Below are 18,877 nucleotides of genomic sequence, written 5' to 3' on the forward strand. Positions count from 1 at the left end.
GAAGTAGTGGCATAATTAAGAAAATAATTGTTAGCCTGGAATCCTATACCTGTGAAAATATTGTTTAGCTATGAAAGGGAAATCAAAAGACACTCTCAAGTAAAGAAAACAAAGACAATTTGTTGCTACCAGACCTATCTTAGAATAATGTCTAAAGGATGTTTCCTAAATAGAAAGGAAATGGTAAAAGAAAAAACCTTGTAACATTAGGAAGAAAGAAAGAACATGGTAAGAAAATATACAGGTAAATGCAATGAGCTTTTTTTCCCTCTTGAATTTTTGAAATTACGTTTGATGATTGAAGTAAACATTATGTCACCATCTGATATGACTTTAAATGTATGTAGAGGAAATATTTAAGACAATTATTCTCAGAGGAGGATGAACATAAGAACATAATGGGTTTCTATACTTCACTTGAACTGGTAAAGAATGACACCAGTAGACTCTTGTAAGTTATGTATGTATAATGTAATACCAGGAGCACCCACTAAAAAAAGCTATAGAAAGAGATATACTAAAAATGCTATAAATATAAAATACTCAAAACTAAATATATAACACTAAAAACACTATAAATAAAAATGGAATTCTGAAAAATGTTCAGGTGGCCCACAGGAAGGAAGAAAAAGAAAACAGAGAAGCTAAAAAAAACCAAGCACAAACAGAAAACAAAAGATTAAGTTGAGACTTAAATCTTAATGTATCAATTCTTACTTTAAATGTAAGAAGTCTAAATACACAAATTCAATGATAGATTTTGGCACAGTAGATTAAAGAACATAACTATATGCAGATTATAAGAAATCACTTCAAATATAATGATATGGGTAGGTAGAAAGCAAAATAATCTAAAAGGATATATCATGCAAATATTAATGAAAGAAAAGGAAAATGGCTATATTAATACCAGATAAAGTAGACTTCAGTGCAAACAAACCTTTTTGAGAGACAGAGAGGGATTTTATATAATGAAAAACAATTCAATTTACCAAGAAAACGTAGCAATCCTAAATGTGTACACATTAAACAACAGAGCTGCAAATATTTGAAGCAAAATTGATGGAACTGAAAGAGAAATAGAAAAATCTAAATTTTAGTTGAATTTAACACCCTTCTCTCAATATCTGATAGAAAAACTAGGATGAAAATTATAAAAAATGTAGAATTCAACAATATCATTAATCATATCCAATTATCACTTATAGAATACAGATTCTCTTCAAGTTCCTATAGGATATTTATGAAGATAGATCATATCCCAAAACAGACAACAAAACCCAACAAATTTAAAATAATTGAAATAATATAGAATGTGTTCTTTAACCCTAATGGAATCAAACTAAAAATTAGTAACAGAAAAAACAAAAATCTTCAAACAGTTGAAAACTAAACACACACTTCTAAATAATCCACAGTTCAAACGGGAAATCTCAAGGGAAATAAATTAATATTTTAAATTCTAAGTAGGTGAAACTACAACATATCAAAATTCATGGAACAGCTAAAGCAGTGCTGAGGAAAATCAATAGCACTAAATTGCATGTATTAGAAAAAAAGATGTATCGAGTTAATCATTAAGCTCCCAACTCAAGAGCCTAGAAAAAAGAAAAGCAAAATAAAACCAAAGTCAACAAAAGGAAGGAATTTAATAATCAGAAGAGTAGAAATCAATGAAATTGAAAATGAATAACAATTGACAAATTAATGAAACAAAGAGTTGTTTCTTTGAAAAAATCAATAAAATCAACACACTTCTAACAAGACTGAAAAGAAGAAAAGAGGGAAGACACAAATGAACCAAAATTAGGAATGAAGAGAGGATATCACTAAAGAGCCTTTAGACATAATAATAAAAAGGTAATACTACAAACTACTACATAGATACATTTGACAACTCTAATAAAATGGGCTATTTCCTTGAAAAGTACAACTACCACAACTCATCCAATATAAAATATAGGTAATTTGAACAGCCCTACAACTATCAAGAAATAAAATCTGTAATTTAAAACTCCCAGGAAAAAATATCCAGGCCCAGATGGTTTCACTGGACATTTCTACCAAATATTTAAATAAGAATTCTCCAGCTTAGGCAAAATAGTAAGACTCCGTCTCTAAAATCTTTAAATAAAATATTAGTCAGTGTGGTAGTGCACACCTGCAGTCTTAGCTACTCGAGAGGCTGAGGTAGGAGGATCATTGAGCCCAGGAGTTCAAGGGTACAGTGAGCTATGATTGTACTACTGCAATCCAGCCTAGGCAACAGAATGAGACTGTTTCAAAAAAAAGAAAAAAGAAAAATTCATACCAATTCTACACAATCACTTTCAGAAAACAGAAGGGACAATACTTCTTTATTTTATGAAACAAATATCACCCTGATACCAAAAAATAAACAAAACAAAACAAACAAATAAAGGAAGAAAGAAACAAAGGAAGGAAGTAGGGAAGAAAAAACCACTACAAACCAATATCCATCATGAATATAGATGCACAAATCCTTAATAAAATATTGGCAATGAAAATTTAGCAATATATAAAAAGAATTATATACCATGACCAAGAGATGTTTATTCTAGTGATACAAAACTTGTTCAATATTTGAAAATCAATCAGTGTAATGCATCATATTAATGGGCTACAGAAGAAAAATCGTGATCATATCAATGGAAGCAGAAAAAGTATTGGACAAAATTCAACATCCATTCATGATGAAAGCGTTCAGAGAAATAGGAATAGAGGAGAACTTCCTCTACTCAATAAAGAGCATCTACAAAAATGTATAGCTAATATACTTAATGGAAAAAACCAAATGCTTTACCACTAAGATCAGGAGCAGACGTAAATGTACACTCTCACTACTCTTATTCAGCATAGTGCTGAAAGTTGTAGTCGGTGAAATAATGGAAGAAAAGGAAGTAAAATGCATGAAGATTGAAAAGAAAAAAGAAGCTGTTCTTATTTACAGATGACATTGTCTAGACAGAAAATTCAAAAGAATCAACAACCAAAAAATCTAAAACTAATGAATGAGTTTAGCTAGGTCATGAGATACAAGATAAACATACACAAATCAAGTGTATTTATGTATGATAGCAATGAACACATGGACACCAAAATTTAAAATGCAATACCATGTATAATCATTCAAAAAATGCAATACTTGGGTATAAATTAAGCAAAGCTTGTATAAAACTTATAAGCTGAAACTCTACTTATATGCTGATGAAGATATCCAAGAAGATTTAAACAAGTGGAGAGACAGACTATACTTATGGAATGAAAGACTTAAAAAGTAAAGATTCTCTCCAAATTGATATACCAGTTTAATTCTTATCAAAATTCTAGCAAGATTTATATCTAAATACATATGATTATCCTAAAATTCAGAAAGACAATGAATCTAGAATAGCTAAAACAAGTTTGGAAAAGAAGTATAGAGTGAGAGGAATCAGTCTATCTGATTTGAAGTTTATTAGAGTTGTAATCAAGAAAGACCATGTGTTACTGTATTTGCAGAGGGATAGACACATAGACTAATGAAATAGAGCAGAGAACTGATAAATAGATTGACAAAAATATGTCCACATGATTTGAGACAAAGATGCAAAAGCAATTTAATGTAGGAAAGAATCTTTGCAACAGATGGTGCTGGCCCAGTTTGACATCCATAAGCACAATAAATGAACTTTGACTTATGTCTTGTATCTTATATCAAAATTAACTCAAAATAGATCACAGACTTAAATGTTAAATGCCAAGAGAATGAAAAAAAACTCAAGCTACAGAGTTGGAGAAATATTGTAAATCATGTATCTGATAAAGGATAGTACCTCGAATATATAAAGAACTCTGAAGCTCAATGGTAAAAAGCTAAACAATCCATTTAGAACATGGGCAAAAGATACGAAGAGACATTTTACCAAAGACAATATACAGATGGAGGCAAATAAGTACATAAAAAGATGTTCAACATTATTAGTCATTATGGAAATTGAAATTAAAACCACAATATTTGCATAATTCACCTCATAATCTGAGTTAATTTTCACTAAGTGTATATATCACTACACACCTAACAGAATGACTAAGACAAAACACAGTGCCAACACCAAATGCAGGAGATGATGAGGAAAAACTAAATTACTCACATATTGCTGCTGGCAATGTCAAATGGTAGAGCCACTCTGGAAAAATGTTTGGTAGTTTCTTTACAAATTGAACATGCAAGTACCATATGATCTAGCAGTTGTATTCCTGGACATTCATCCCAGAGACTTATGAAGACTTAGGTTCACACAAAAAGGTGTGCACAGATGTTTATAGCAACTTTCTTCATAGTAGCCAAGGATGGAAAATAACCCAGATATCCTTCCATAGGTAAATGATAAACAAACTGTGATAGAATACTACTCAGCAATAAAAAGGAAAGAACTATTGACACATGCAACAACCTGAATGAATCTCCAGAGAATTACGCTGGAAAAGCCAATCCCAAAAGGTTACATACATACAGACCCCATTTATATAGCATTCTTGAAATGGCAAAATTAAATAAATGAAGGGGGTAACAGAAATGCCAGGAGCTAATTAAAAAATAATTATACATGCACTACAGATAACACAGTCTTTGAAGTCAAATGAACCCGAGTTTTATTCCTTGCTTTGTCACTTTTTAGTTATGCAATCTTATGCAAGGTACCTAAGATTTCTGCTTATCAGATGAACATGCAGACATAATAATTAGTGCTTAAGAGAAAATTGTGAAGATTAAAGAAGATAAGGCAATACACTGAGTGTATTGCTTGGGATATAGCACTCTAATGGCAATGAGAACAAAAAGTTCTTATCTGCAGAGCAAAGAGTGAAGGTCTAACTGTCTGGCCATAGCAATAAATAACCACTGGAAAAAACTGATTTTAAACCTGTTGTAATCAATCAATAACAACTTGCTTTAGAAACTGCACTTGAAGGTCAACCAGTCAGCAACAGTCTGAATCAATAATTATGCTTCTCCCAGTGAAAGTTTTGCCAACTAACTCCTAAATATTCTAACTTCTGAAAATCCACCAATCACTGAACTCCTTGCTTCTTTAAATCCTGTTTAGCTCAGAGAGGCTGTACCTTGCAAGTTATTTGTATGCAAGCAGTAGATTATGCATTTCGTTTCAGATGTTGAGATGTGGCTTCTTTTATGGATGGGGACAGAATATACAATAACTAACTAAATACATTCTGCCATAAGTCAATATGATACTACTTACTCTGCACTATTAACATGACTAATATTTTAGGTTGCTGTGATTCATCTTTGTTTTTTCACCCCTAGATATCTGCATCCCCATCATTGTATATGTTTTTAATACAACCATCTAGGTAAAGAGAGGAGTCTGTATTCATGGATAACTAATTCAAAGAGATGCTAACTCATGACTTTGGTCTCATTAACAACCTATTGTTAGGAACAAAGCTAAATGAAAGTTAGCTTATCCATAATTCACATAGATTTTTATCCAAAATAATAAATATTATGATAGCTACCATTAATTAAACACTTATATAACAGGCACTGTGATAAGTGTTTTACATCATAATCATGGTTAATTTTCAAACTACTCCATAAGATAAGCATCATTATCCTTTCTTCTTAGATGGGAAAACTGAGAAGCAAAGTTTAATATGCTCAAGGGCCAATAAAGACAAAGTTAAGGTGAACATTTCTCCTGAACTTTTGCTTAAAAGAAAACAAAAGACAAGATCTTAGTAAGAACTAAGAAAAAGCCAGAGGTTTTTTTTGTATTACAGTTTACTACATAGTTTAGTGTATCACCTATACAAGGAACCCTGTATTAGTGTAATTATCATTTTGCTGGACGTGCCAATATTCAGTGCAGTTGTATCACTTTCACAGGTAGTTTTGGTGACAGAACTCAGGTTATTTTGTGGAAAACGGTGACAGCATCGACCGAGAAGGGTTAACAGAAATCGCAGAGAATATACTCAAGAAGTTTGGTGTACTATGTTATTGAGAAACGAAATTAACAAAATGAACTAAATTCAATACGAAGAAAAGGCCTCTAGTGCTTGAGACCTTTTAAAGTTTAAGTTGTGCTTAGTGCTCCTGATTCTTTTTGTTCTGAGATTCACAAAGGTCACTAAAGAACTTGTATATGTTTCAGATTGAAGAACACGAAGGTTTGGAAAACAGATGCATTTCAAAATCTCTAAAAATTTTGATTTGCGTAGACCAATAAAAACAAATTGAAGAGGACTCAAAAATTCTTTAAAAAATGTGACTAGTGCTTGAGTTTCCCTCTTTTGAAAATGTAACAACAACAACAACAAATACCAAGCAGTGCCAAAAAGTACTAGCTATATATATATCAAATATATTCCTGGTGTTGAGGTTATTTAACAGTGCAATGGGTTATGCTATAATGTTTTCTGATTTTTTTTGTTGGGTGGGGTGTGTGGGATAAAATATATGAGGGGAATAATTAGTGGGTAGAGCAGGCTGTATACCCAGACAACACTGGATTCCAATCCTGTATCTCTCAATTTCATACCTCTAACACCTGGTCCCATAAAGTTGTGAAGATGATATGAGAGTGTTTTGCAAGTTAAGCATCTTAGTACAGTGCCTACTGTATGTACCGTAGATATTCTTTTTCTGATTATAACAACCTATTAAGCTGAACCTTTTCATCCTGTTTTATTTGTATTTAGGCCAGCTTGATGCCAAAATCTATGTTCTCCCATTTCAGTGTCAGAAGACAAACTTGCACAAATATATGGAAGGAATCTCTGCAGCTTAAAATAAAGGGGGCAGGAAGATGTTCCTTCTCCGGTCCTGGGGTTTTGGTGACATTGCATTCTGGTGGCATACTGCAGTAATTTTAGAGGGCATTCAAAATACTTGCTGATCTTGAATTTTTTGGAGTCAGATACTGGTAATATACTTCAGTGTCTGCAATGACAGATAAAAAGTGAGGTGCTAGGACCTTTCACTTCAGTGTAACTGTCTTAGCATAGCAGCTGGCTGATATACAAAGGCAGTCATCTCTGGCATATTGAATCTCTATAAGTACATTCTCCTATGATTAAATGTCAACCAACAAAACATAGCTATGGATTTAGGAAATTATTAGCCAAAATTAAAAAACAATGGAGTATCCTTAATAGCAGAATGATGAAACTGAGGATGAGTCTACACTTTTCAACCTATGGTTTGTTTTGTGATGATGCTGACATGTATTCCCAAAATGGAAGATGTTAAGAGTAATGATAAAAGTTTGACAACAATTTATTTCACCCTTAAGATTTCTAAGAACCTACAGCTAGTAGAGTAAGTAAGATAAAGATCAAGTGGCAAGAAATGGAATCTTATCATTTTGACATCTCTATCTGGCAACTACCCTTGATCTCTGCCAGCTGTCATGTTCTGTAGAACTTCAAGTTACATATTCAACCAGGAACATTTTTATGGCATTGGATTAATTCTGCATTTTTGCTTTTAGATTTCTCCCCAAAGACAATATAAATGCTATTGAGTTATATCCATTTTCTGAAGAACAGTCATTTGTTTTAAGGAACATCTATGTCAAATATTGATGGAGTAAGTACTTTAATCTGCCCGTTTTCCTATTGCTTTAATCTGTGGCAAGTTTATTTTCTACCTCTGACTTGATAGCTTTTTGACAGACATTTTTGGGTTTACACTTTTATTAAGGAAATAATTTAGAGTGAGACTGGATGAGAACAATCCCCGATTTTGTGACAGTGATGTCCTTCAATACTGCAGACAGCTGTATTGTTGCACTGGCATTAGGAAATAAAGGTATGCTTTGTGAGTTAAAGAATAATGTTGTCTTAAGAAAAATCCAATAAAAAGTGACTGTAAATTAAACAATATTTCATTCAGCTGTCATTTTTGCTTTAAGTTAGAGATTCTTTTCCATTCACATTTTCACAACCTCCTATCCCCATTATTTCTGAGAACAAATCTAATAACATAGAAATAGAGTAAGCTTTAAAAACACCTATGAATTAAATAATACTAAAATCAATCAAATAGAAATATATTATCCTAGCTCTTCAGATTAACAAAATACATATTTGAAATGGATCATTAAATAAATTATTTCATTGATTTTTCAAACCCTTTTTCCTGATTCAGCTGCTATTACTAAGTCATGGAGCTGCCTCTGAAAGTTTTTATTTTCATGGAATTTTTGATTTCCTCCAGGTCATGTACTTTGGTTTATTTGGAATTGGCTAATAATTCTTAACAAGCAAGTCTACATATGTATATACCACCTCTATCTTATATCAATAATTTGCAGTTGGGGGGACAGTGACTCTAATTGGACGTATTTAGTCTTATTTTCCTAAGTATAGCAAAAGGCATGGCTCTACTGATTTTCTGGAAAAAATAACATGATAATATATAAATTAGGATATGTTTTAAAAGAGTATATGGAATTCATCTGAATAAGATTACTGGCAAAGTTATGTAAAAGGAGTGGAACTTAATTTGAGCCTGCAGATACTCATATAATGGTTCTTTGGATTGTTCTGCACAATATAATTTTTACAACCTCAACAGTGCATTTTTACTCTGTTCCAGAGCAATAACTAATGTTACTGCCATAAAGACCATACTGAAACAAGTTTGGTAGGGATACAGGCATAGATTTGATAGGCAGGGAAAGTAAAGGGGTGTCTTAATATATCACTAAATATAAGCATCAGAAATCTCAAAAGCCTCCTATTGGTGTTTGGTGGTGCCTGACAATGTTGTCAGTAAATGACCGCTAATCAAAAGTTCTATAAGGTATAATTTTCATCTACCTACCTCTCCTTCTCCTAACCTGTCCTAATTTGGAGGATGTTTGTGTGACAGTGGTTGACTGCCTCTGAGGTGACCGGTATGATTGTAACTACTACTTAAAAGTTCCTTTTCAACCAGAGGTGAAATTAAAGAGTAGGTACTTATTAGTCACACAAATAATTCAGTTCTAGGTTATTTCTAGTAGATACCAAAACTCCAAGGAGGGCTGCATCTAGTAGATACCAAAATACTAGATACTAGATATCTACTAGATATCTAGTAGATATCTAGTAGATACCAAAACTCCAAGTAGGGTTGTATTTCTGTAGATCTAGAGAGTAATTTTCAAAGTCTCACTGGAGATGAAGGCTCTTTTTATTTGGACACATTTGATATCTTCCTACTTTTCCACTTTTTTATGTCCTGAAAAAAATGGCTTTTGGTCAAGAGAAAAACTGCATAATTTCTGTTTAAGAAATGTCTCTCCAGGGGCTACATATTGTGCCAAACATTTTTTAAATTAAAAATTATAATTATATGATTTAATCACTGGCCTTTCACTGAACTCATTTCTCGTTTCTGGGCAGAGCTTACCGACAGTGAATGCATTTGGCTGCTGTCTCTTGAAGCTACTTTTCCTCAGCAGCCTCAGCAGAATATGCTGTTACCACAGATACCAATGCAGTCTTTATACTGCTTGACACAAAGTTCTAAGTGACACCATCAAAAGCAGGGTAGGGGAACAAGATGAGGGAAACAGAGACTCTCCATCTACCTAATGACTCAAGAGATCCCTTTTCCTAGCATTTAGAAAGCTGTTTGGAATTGAGAATGACTTTCTATAAGGAACTCCAATTTGTTTCTGAGTTTTAGTGACGGCCTAGTCTACCAGAAACAACATTAACTCTCATCAGTGAAAACTTTGCTACTCTCGGAGGAGAAAAATGAGGCTTGGGAAAGAGAACCAGGAAAGAGAAGTGATGATTGAGACTGGTATTACTCCCAGTGATGGAGAAGATTGTTCTCATTTGCTTATGGACCAATGAAGTAAAGATATAACTCTTGGGGGTTCTTCACTGTTAACAACAGGCATTTCTTTGGGAGAGAAAAAATACAAAGCCTAAGGCAAAAAACAATTCTACTTCATATATTTGCTTCTGTACAAAAGGAGAATTTAGTTACAGCATTGACAATCACTCAGGTTTTAGAATCATTTTTCAATTTCAATTTTACTCTAAACCAGAACAGATATTCAAGACTTTGAGGTTAACAGAAATAAGAAACAATTCTATTTCCGCATCTCTTATATGTGATGTTTACCTGGTTGATTTTCACATCTGCTTCTTCCACATCTTGACTTGCTTGCTTACAGCCTCATGATCTACTCTACTTTCTGCCATCTATTTTTTTTCCAGTATTTAAATCCTCATCTCTCTCTCTCTCATCTATTTCAGACTTTCTTCTATTTCTATTTAAATAAGCGACATTCTCCCCAACCTTTTGCTGGACCTCAACAGCACAATGCCTATTCTCGGTTAAATTACAAAAACCAGAAATTACAGTTACTTCTGTTGCAGTTCTACATACACAGAGTACTGATAGCAATATTTCTTTTCAGTGGAAAACAATTTCAATAAATTTACTTTTCAGTGACTGTAATTTAATGATTTTTGGTGGGGGGTGGTGGGGTTGGAGTTTTGCTCTTGTCACCTAGGCTGGAGTGCAGTGGCATGATCTCTGTTCACTGCAACCTCCACTTCCTGGGTTCAAGTGATTCTCATGCCTCATCCTCCCCAGTAGCTGGGAATACAGACGCACACCACCACACCTGGCTAATTTTTTGACATTTTTAAAGTAGAGACGGGGTTTTGCCTTGTTGGCCAGGCTGGTCTCAAACTCCTGGCCTCAAGTGATCCACCTGCCTCGGCCTCCCAAAGTGCTAAGTGCTGGGAATACAGGTGTGAGCCACCACAACTGGACATGATTATCTATTTTAGATATTTATAAAATAGTAAAATGTATTTATTTAAATTTGTAGATATATAGGTTAAGGTAATTTTTCTTAAGTTGTACTTTTACATATCTTTTAAACAAGTTGTACTTATTTTAAATGACATTGGTTTACCCTGATCTTCTGAAAAGTTTTTATAACAGACTGACATATTACCAAGTGAAATCCCAGTAGAAATTTGATCCAGTTATTTTAAAGCACAAATGATGATTTGGCCATATGGTTGACAGAAAAACAATTTATGATTTTCAAAAGATATTTTAGATCTTACCTTTCTAAATTTTTATAGAAAGAAACATTGAAATGTATTACATTAAAAAACATGACAAATACCATAATTAAAATAAGAAATGAATATTCCTCCTGAGAAACTTAATAAAAAAATCTTTAAAAAAGTATTTTAGAAAAAGCAAAAATTACAATTTGGGGTTGGGGTGGGGTGGGGTAAAGGAAGCATAATAAGAACATGAAAATGACCACACACACACACACACACACACACATTTTTCTGGTTTCTTCTTCTTCTGATAAATTCCTAGGCATGTCTCAGAGATGATAATCCTGGCAATCCTTAAGTGCTTAATAGCTGAACTGATATTGTAGATGTGAGGAAATCACAGCCAAGTTCAGCATAAGAGGTAAGTTTGTGAGCCAAAACTAATCAGCAAATTTTTAAAGCCTTCCTCTTCCTCTGTGTCCATCCTGATATTGACCCTTGTTATCCATCTTTATTAATCCAACTGCCAAGTCATTATGCACTTAACCTAGAACACTCAGGGAGGGAACAGACACTCAGGGTGGAAAGAGTCACTGATGCTAAAGGAGACCTTTGAATGCCTAGTCTTTTGTTACTAAAGAATTTTCAGATTTTAAAATGCTAGGATTTTATAGTTCCTTGGTTATCCATTCCAGAAGCGCAGTGTTTGGTTTCATTGGTTTTAATATGTCACGGTAGCCTTTTGGCTGCAATGTTTTTCTGCTCTCTCATTCTAACATACCCTTGCAGATATTATCCTTTAATTTTACATTTTACGGATATTCAATGTGTTTAAGACTCCTAATAATTTTAAAAGAGTATCATTTTAGAATTAGGGCAAAACAGCCTTGTCATCCCTATAGAGGATTTGACCAAATCGGAGTGCAATGTCTGAATTTAAAATAACATGTTTTTGCATTTATCTTTTATAATATCACCTTCATATTATTTTCTGTTACATACAGGAGGGAAATATAAAATGATAAGTTACCCAGGTGAGCTTGGCAAGTAACCTAACCTGTGAGTATGAGTTTCTTCTTTAACAAAATAATAGTGCTTACTTCATATAGTTGCTGTGAAAGTTAGAAAAAGAAATACATTAAAGCATTTAACACAATGCCTTATGTAAAGATTTAATACATGGAACCAAATATTCTGACTATAGTGACTGTGGCATAATCCGATAGACTGTAGGAGTAAGAGAAGTGATGTGATAGGACTCTAAAATACTAATTCTCCTTCTGAAACCATGGTTGTTTTCAGCAATTGCAAAAGTTTTAAACAGCAGTTCTTAAAGTATTCATATAATACTGCCTGGAATTTTGGGGTGGCAGATTTACATAGCTATAAAATGTTCTTCTAGCAGCGAATCCTAAACTTTTAATACTAATAGACACCAAAATTTGAGATTTTGGGCTGGGCACAGTGGCTCTCACCTATAATCCCAGCACTTTGGGAAGCTGAGGCGGGCAGATCACTTGAGGTCAGGAGTTTGAGACTAGGCTGGCCAACACAGCAAAATCCTGTCTCTACTGAAAATACAAAAATTAGCCGGGCGTGGTGGTGAATGCCTGCAATCCCAGCTACTTGGGAGGGTGAGGTGCGCGAATCACTTGAACCCAGGAGGGGGAGGCTGCAATGAGCCGAGATCACGCCACTGCACTCCAGCCTGGGTGACAGAGAGAGACTCTGCCAATAAATAAATAAATAAATAAATAAATAAATAAATAAATAAATAAATTTGTGAGTCTGGGACTGCATAGCAAGAGAAGAATAAAATCTACCACCTACTTTTACTCCATTAAAAAAAAAAAGACAGCATTTAACACTCTTGGCATTTTTCCATCACTTTGCCACTCTCAGGTGCACAGGACAGGGACAATAGATACAGGAGCAAAATTCTGAGAAATAAACACTTCTTGTCCAATTACTTTATGTGTCTAAGGTTTTGGATCCACAGCTTGGAAGATACCCACATTTGTCCTCTGTAGTGCTTGAAGTACTGGCTGGCATGGCCATGAGTAACCAAAAATCTATGATAGCCAGAACAGAGAGCCACAAGTTCAGTCAAAGACTTTCCATAATTTCCCTCCAAATCCCTACAGCGTTACCGTGGTTTCTGATGGCTTAGTTAGAGGGATGAGATTTTTTTAAAAAAATCTACAGAGGCTTGGAGAAATAGACTCAAATCGGACACTGGCTAAGAATTCTACACCAGTAATTCTCCTTTGATTCCCCATTCAATTAATAGTTCAGTTTCTATCTTTCCATCCCCATTATGTCTAGCCTAACTACTCACTCCGTAACAACTGCAAAAATCATAGTAACTTTTAAAAATGTCATCGTAGAGTCAAATAGAAACCCAGTAACTAATAGTATAATTATCGCATCTATTTCGGTAAATTTTGCAGCCCAGGCTAATGCTCCCAGGACCATTTTTCTCTCCTTAGGTTGAGTCTCACTGAATATTAACTTGACTATTCAACTAATATATAACATATAATAAAAACTAAATTTGAATATTTAAAGTGGTCCTTATTGTCTCTACTCTGAGAGGTGATAGGTGGACATATCTATTTATAGGTTCAGAAATCTCAGATTTTAGGCAAAATTGCTATAATATGGGATAATCAGAACCTGCTTATCATAAGGAAGAAGACATGGTACATTTAGTACATTACCTCTTTCTTGAGTTTTATAGGTTTCTTTACTTACCCCTTAATGTAGATTCCTATGGATTCCACCCCATCATTTAAGCAAATTGCTTTTGCTGAGATTACCGGTGACCTCCTTGTTGCTAAATCCAAGGAGCCTTTAGTCATACTTATCTTGCTTGACGCTTTTGTGCATCATTTGACAGTTGACCATTCCCTCCTTAAAACATTTTTCCCTCACTATTTCCAAAGTGCTACTTTCCCTTGTTTTTCCTTTACATGTTTCTTGCATAATTGAAATTGAGAGCCCTGTCTACTCTACGCCAACTGATCAGCCAAAGCCAATCATATAACTCCATTTCTTTTTCTACGATAGGAAAGTCCTTAGCTCTTTTGGGTCAATGAGATGTAAGATGAGGCTTGTTGAAAGACTCAGGGAAGAAAGGTTTTGCACATAAGAGAGAGCTACTGGAAGCCTGCTTCTCTCTCTTGCTGGATTTGAAAGACGAAGCTCATATTACCAATCGTCATTGGTAGTAATCTTATAATTATGAGAGAAACCAGTTTTAGGATAGAGCCAACAGCGTGAGGGCAGAGTGGAATGGGAAAATAAAACTCTTAGTATTTAATAAGAGAGAACGAAGTACTAAAATTGAGGCATAGTATAAATCTCAACTACTTCTTATGTTTAGTGAAGTATTTCCTTGAAGTTCAACAATGCTTCCCTTGAATTTTCTACAGCTTGCAGTAAAATCACTGTATTGATCCAATCTTTATTTATTTTCTGCCTATTCTTCCTATGTACTGTACATGTCTTAAATGTTGGTGTTCCATGGAGTTCTGTTCCATGGAGTTCTGTGTCATCCTTCTGCCTCACTCATGGCTCAATAATACATGTTCTGATGATTCCTAAATTTGAATCTCCAGCTAAGTTTTCTCTACTGAACTTAAGATAAATATATCCAAACATCCACTGAACATTTCCACTCGGATGCCTTAAAGCTACCTCAAATCAACATGTAAAAACCTAAACTCTTCTCTCTTCCTCCATTTCTACCTATTACTCTTTCTGTATTTCCCATCTTAGTGAATCGAACATCATCACTCACTTGACCAAATTAGAAGCTTGGGTATCAACCTTGGAACTTTTATCTATCTCTATGCCCTATGTCCAATCACAAGGTTGTTTTGGCTCTAACATTTATCATGATATTGGATCTATGAATTTGTTATGGTTTGGCTCTGTGTCCCTACCCAAATGTAATCACCATGTGTTGACGGAGGCACCTGGTGGGAGGTGTTTGAATCACGGTAGTGGATTTTCCTCTTGCTGTTCTTGTGATGGAGTTCTTATGAGATCTGGTTGTTTAAAGGTATATAGCACTTCCCCCTTCTTACTTTCTGTCCTACCATGATGTGAAGACATGTTTGCTTCCCCTTTGCTTCCACAATGATTGTAAGTTTCCTGAGGCCTTCCTAGCTATGCCTCCTGTACAGCCTGAGGAACTGTGAGTCAATTAAGCCTCTTTTCTGTATAAATTACCCAGTCTCAGGTAGTTTTTTATAGCAATGTGAGAACGGACTAATACAGCATTTCTTTCCACCATCCATTGTTTCCATGGACTTTCACCTGAATTACTGTAGAATCTTCCTAACTAGTTCCATTGCCTCCAGTCTTTCTCCTCACTAATTCATTCTCTGAAAAGCTGTCAGAGTGCTCTTTGAATAAAAATTCGATCATGTCCTTTCTCTGTTTAAAATACTTTATATTCCCCTTCTCATTTCCCACAGGATAAATCCCAGCATGATCTGGCTTCTGCTTATCCCTTTAGTCTTATTTGACACCACTGCTCTTAGTTTCCTCACTAAACAGGTGCCCTTTCCAGGTACTGTCATAGCCCTGTATCCCATCTTAGCATTAACCACATCATATTATATTTACCTGTGGTCCTGAATATTACCCAATAGTCAAATTAATAACATGCATAAAATAAATGCCTGTAAATCAGTGGCATTACAAAATATTTTGGATAAAATAAAATTTGATATTTAGTGCATTTTTGAAAGCACTCATCAAGGGAAAAATCACTTAAGTTACAAAGAATGTAAGTATGTAATACATATGTAGGTTACAAAGCACAATTATAAAATGAACACTCATGAGCTTAAAAAGTAGAGTGTAGGCCGGGCGCGGTGGCTCACACCTGTAACCCCAGCACTTTGGGAGGCTGAGGCAGGCGGATCAGGAGGTCAGGAGATCTAGACCATGCTGGCTAACACGGTGAAACCCTGTCTCTACTAAAAATACAAAAAAATTGGCCAGGCGTGGTGGCAGGCCCATGTACTCCCAGCTACTCGGGAGGCTGAGGCAGGAGAATGGTGTGAACCTGGGAGGTGGAGCTTGCAGTGAGCAGAGATCACACCACTGCGCTTCAGCCTGGGCGACAGAGCAAGACTCCGTCTCAAAAAAAAAAAAAGTAGAGTGTAAAGAACCATAATTCAATTTCAGAATTAGAATGGTTCCAACAATAATATCCACTTTCTCCCTGATTCCATCCCCTACATTACCTTTAGAGATAACCACAATTCTAAATACTATATTTACCATTTACTTATAACAATAGGTTTCTTATGTACTTATGCTTAAATAGTATATTTTGAGTTTTGCTTGTTTTGGGATTTGTAAACATGGTATTACGTATGTATGCCATCTCCTGAAACTTTTTTTCCGTTCAAATTATGTTTCTAAAGCTAATACACATTATTGTAATTATAGCTTACTAATTTTCATTGCTTTGAAATATTCCTTTGTGTGATTAACAGAATTTATTTACATACTCTCCTGGTGGTAAACATTTGGCTTTTTCCAGTTTTCTGGTATTGGAAACATTTCAAGTACCCTGAATGACATGTATGAAAATTTTTCTAGTTTAATACCTTACGAGGAGAATTGATGGAATGTCGGGTATGTGCATATTCAGCTTTGCAGGAAAATTTGTTACCAAAGTGATGATGTTTCATATTCCAATAAGAAGTCTAAAAGTTTCCATTACTCTTATACCTACAAACGACTTGTATTTTTCAGATTTCTTAATTTTTGCCAGTCTAGTAAATGTAAATGGCATCTCTTTTCCATTTCCCTGATTGATAAAAAGGTTCAGTTTTGTTTTAGTATTTATTTACCCACCTGATTCCCCTTGTATTTTACCAGTTTAAAAAACTGTGTTGTATGTCTTCATTACTGATTTGTAAGAGCTTTAAAAAAATATATTTTAGAATACAAATTCTCCCTTCTCTCATATATGTGGCAAGTATCTTATCCCAAGTTGTGGCTTTCTTTTTACTCCGTTGTGGGGATCTGTTATGTAATATTATAATTACCTACTTATCACTCAGCACACCTTACTAGATAAAAAGGCTCTTGAAGTACAAAACTGTGTCTTTTTCATTTTTGTTTCTCAATATCTAGCAAGTGCTCCACACATAGCAATGCACATATAGTTGTTCACTAAATGTTTGCCGAATCAATTGTCATAACTTTAGAAGTAGTGAATCACATTTTCTTTTATGCAAACTGGTTATAACACACTGTTAAAGCCAAGAGAGTCGGAAGTATGTCACTTATCATTCTGTATGTGCCCTTCAAAGGTGGGTGGTAAGAGGTAAGAGTATCTGTAGAGAGGTTGCAGGATGTTGTTTATAAACATTCATTACCAACTTTGAACAGTTGGCAGTGTTTATTTTCCATTCGTTTCAATGTACTTACAGTTAACCAAACTCGTGTAGTAGGATAATATTTACCTTAAAGTTATCACAAACTTAGAAATGATAATAAGACACAAAATATTATATATTGCAGTAGATTGTGCAAGGTTCATGGTTTGTCTCGTTAATTAAAAATTGGTTACCTTTTTAGTAATGGTGTCCGGAGGTACATCCCGCCTCCCAAGTGGATAAGGATTCCATTGGCCACTAGGAGATACATCTTCTTGTCCATTGTCTAAAATGTTGCTTTGCTGGGACGGGGTCTATTGCAAAAATGGTATGGCATTCTTTAGTGATGTAGTAGAAGTTTACCATAGTTTTCTGAAAAGAGTCCCTAATGATCATAGTAAAATTAATTTTGTTTAATTGCAGAAAAACATACATCCTGAACTGGAAATATTGTATACTATTTACCGGGTAAGAACTGTAAATTGAAAGCTTTTTGGAAGCAATGAAAAATGTAATTAAAATAACCATCTTAGAGTTGTTCACTGAATTTTAAGGAAAAATTTAGATTATTTACAGTACCTGAATAAAAATAATCAGAATAAAATTAACCAATTGTTACAACTGTTAAAAACCACAGCACTTAAAACTTGCTTAATTTTAGTATAATCTCACCATTTAGAATAGAAATTGAAACCACATAATACATAGAATATAAGTTCTAATATTCTAAGCCATAACCTAAAATAAATTTTGTAAGTTTGTATTGATTCTGGGAGACTATGCCTTGCACTAATCCCAAAGAGTGCTGACACTGGCATAGTGCAAGATTTATGGTACTATGGTACTATCAACAAATAGCTTTTGGGGGGGCATCAAAAATATGCTATTAAAAATGTGCTATTAGAATTGTAGTGTAAGTAAATCATGAGTGTTTTGATTACCAAATTTATTTATTTATATAAATGATATATATTAAAATTTAAACTCTTCATAAATATTTTACTTTGGCTGATTTCATGCTTATTATTTTTAACAAATACTAATACCTGCCTGTCTTTATTTTGGGTGATTTCATATTCTAACCTGAGTAATAGCAAGCAATCACATACCATCAGAAAGCCTCCAGTGGAGGGATGTACAATGGTATATTTACATATATTTTCACAAAGGCTCCTTTCTTCCCTGGTGTGTAAGATACACAAGTACTTCTTGGTTTCCTGAGGGTATTCTTCTGTGGTTGAGCTATTATATCCAGTGTTTCCTATGCCATTTTCTGCACATGTTCTAAAGGATCCCTACTGATAAAGCCCAGCTAGAGAGTGTGCAGCTACACTTTGTGTAAGGAATTGTCCACCTACCCTAGAAAGGGAGAACTGGGATATTCTCATCAAAACATGTTAAAAATGGGC

The 18,877-nt window shown here is 34.3% G+C and overlaps 1 protein-coding gene across 3 annotated transcripts in view; it reads right to left on the bottom strand.

Moving 5' to 3' along the window:
- LOC100590153 (leucine-rich repeat-containing protein 7) overlaps positions 1-18,877 on the bottom strand; it is a 107,207-nt gene that overhangs the window by 59,219 nt on the left and 29,111 nt on the right. For all 3 annotated transcript variants that reach the window (XM_030823155.1, XM_030823154.1, XM_030823156.1), the window contains one exon: positions 17,663-17,782. In XM_030823155.1, coding sequence (XP_030679015.1) covers positions 17,663-17,782 — 120 coding nt within the window. The remainder of the gene's footprint in view (positions 1-17,662; positions 17,783-18,877) is intronic.

The sequence above is a fragment of the Nomascus leucogenys genome, chromosome 12 (genome assembly GCF_006542625.1).
Source record: "Nomascus leucogenys isolate Asia chromosome 12, Asia_NLE_v1, whole genome shotgun sequence".
NCBI lineage: Eukaryota > Metazoa > Chordata > Mammalia > Primates > Hylobatidae > Nomascus > Nomascus leucogenys.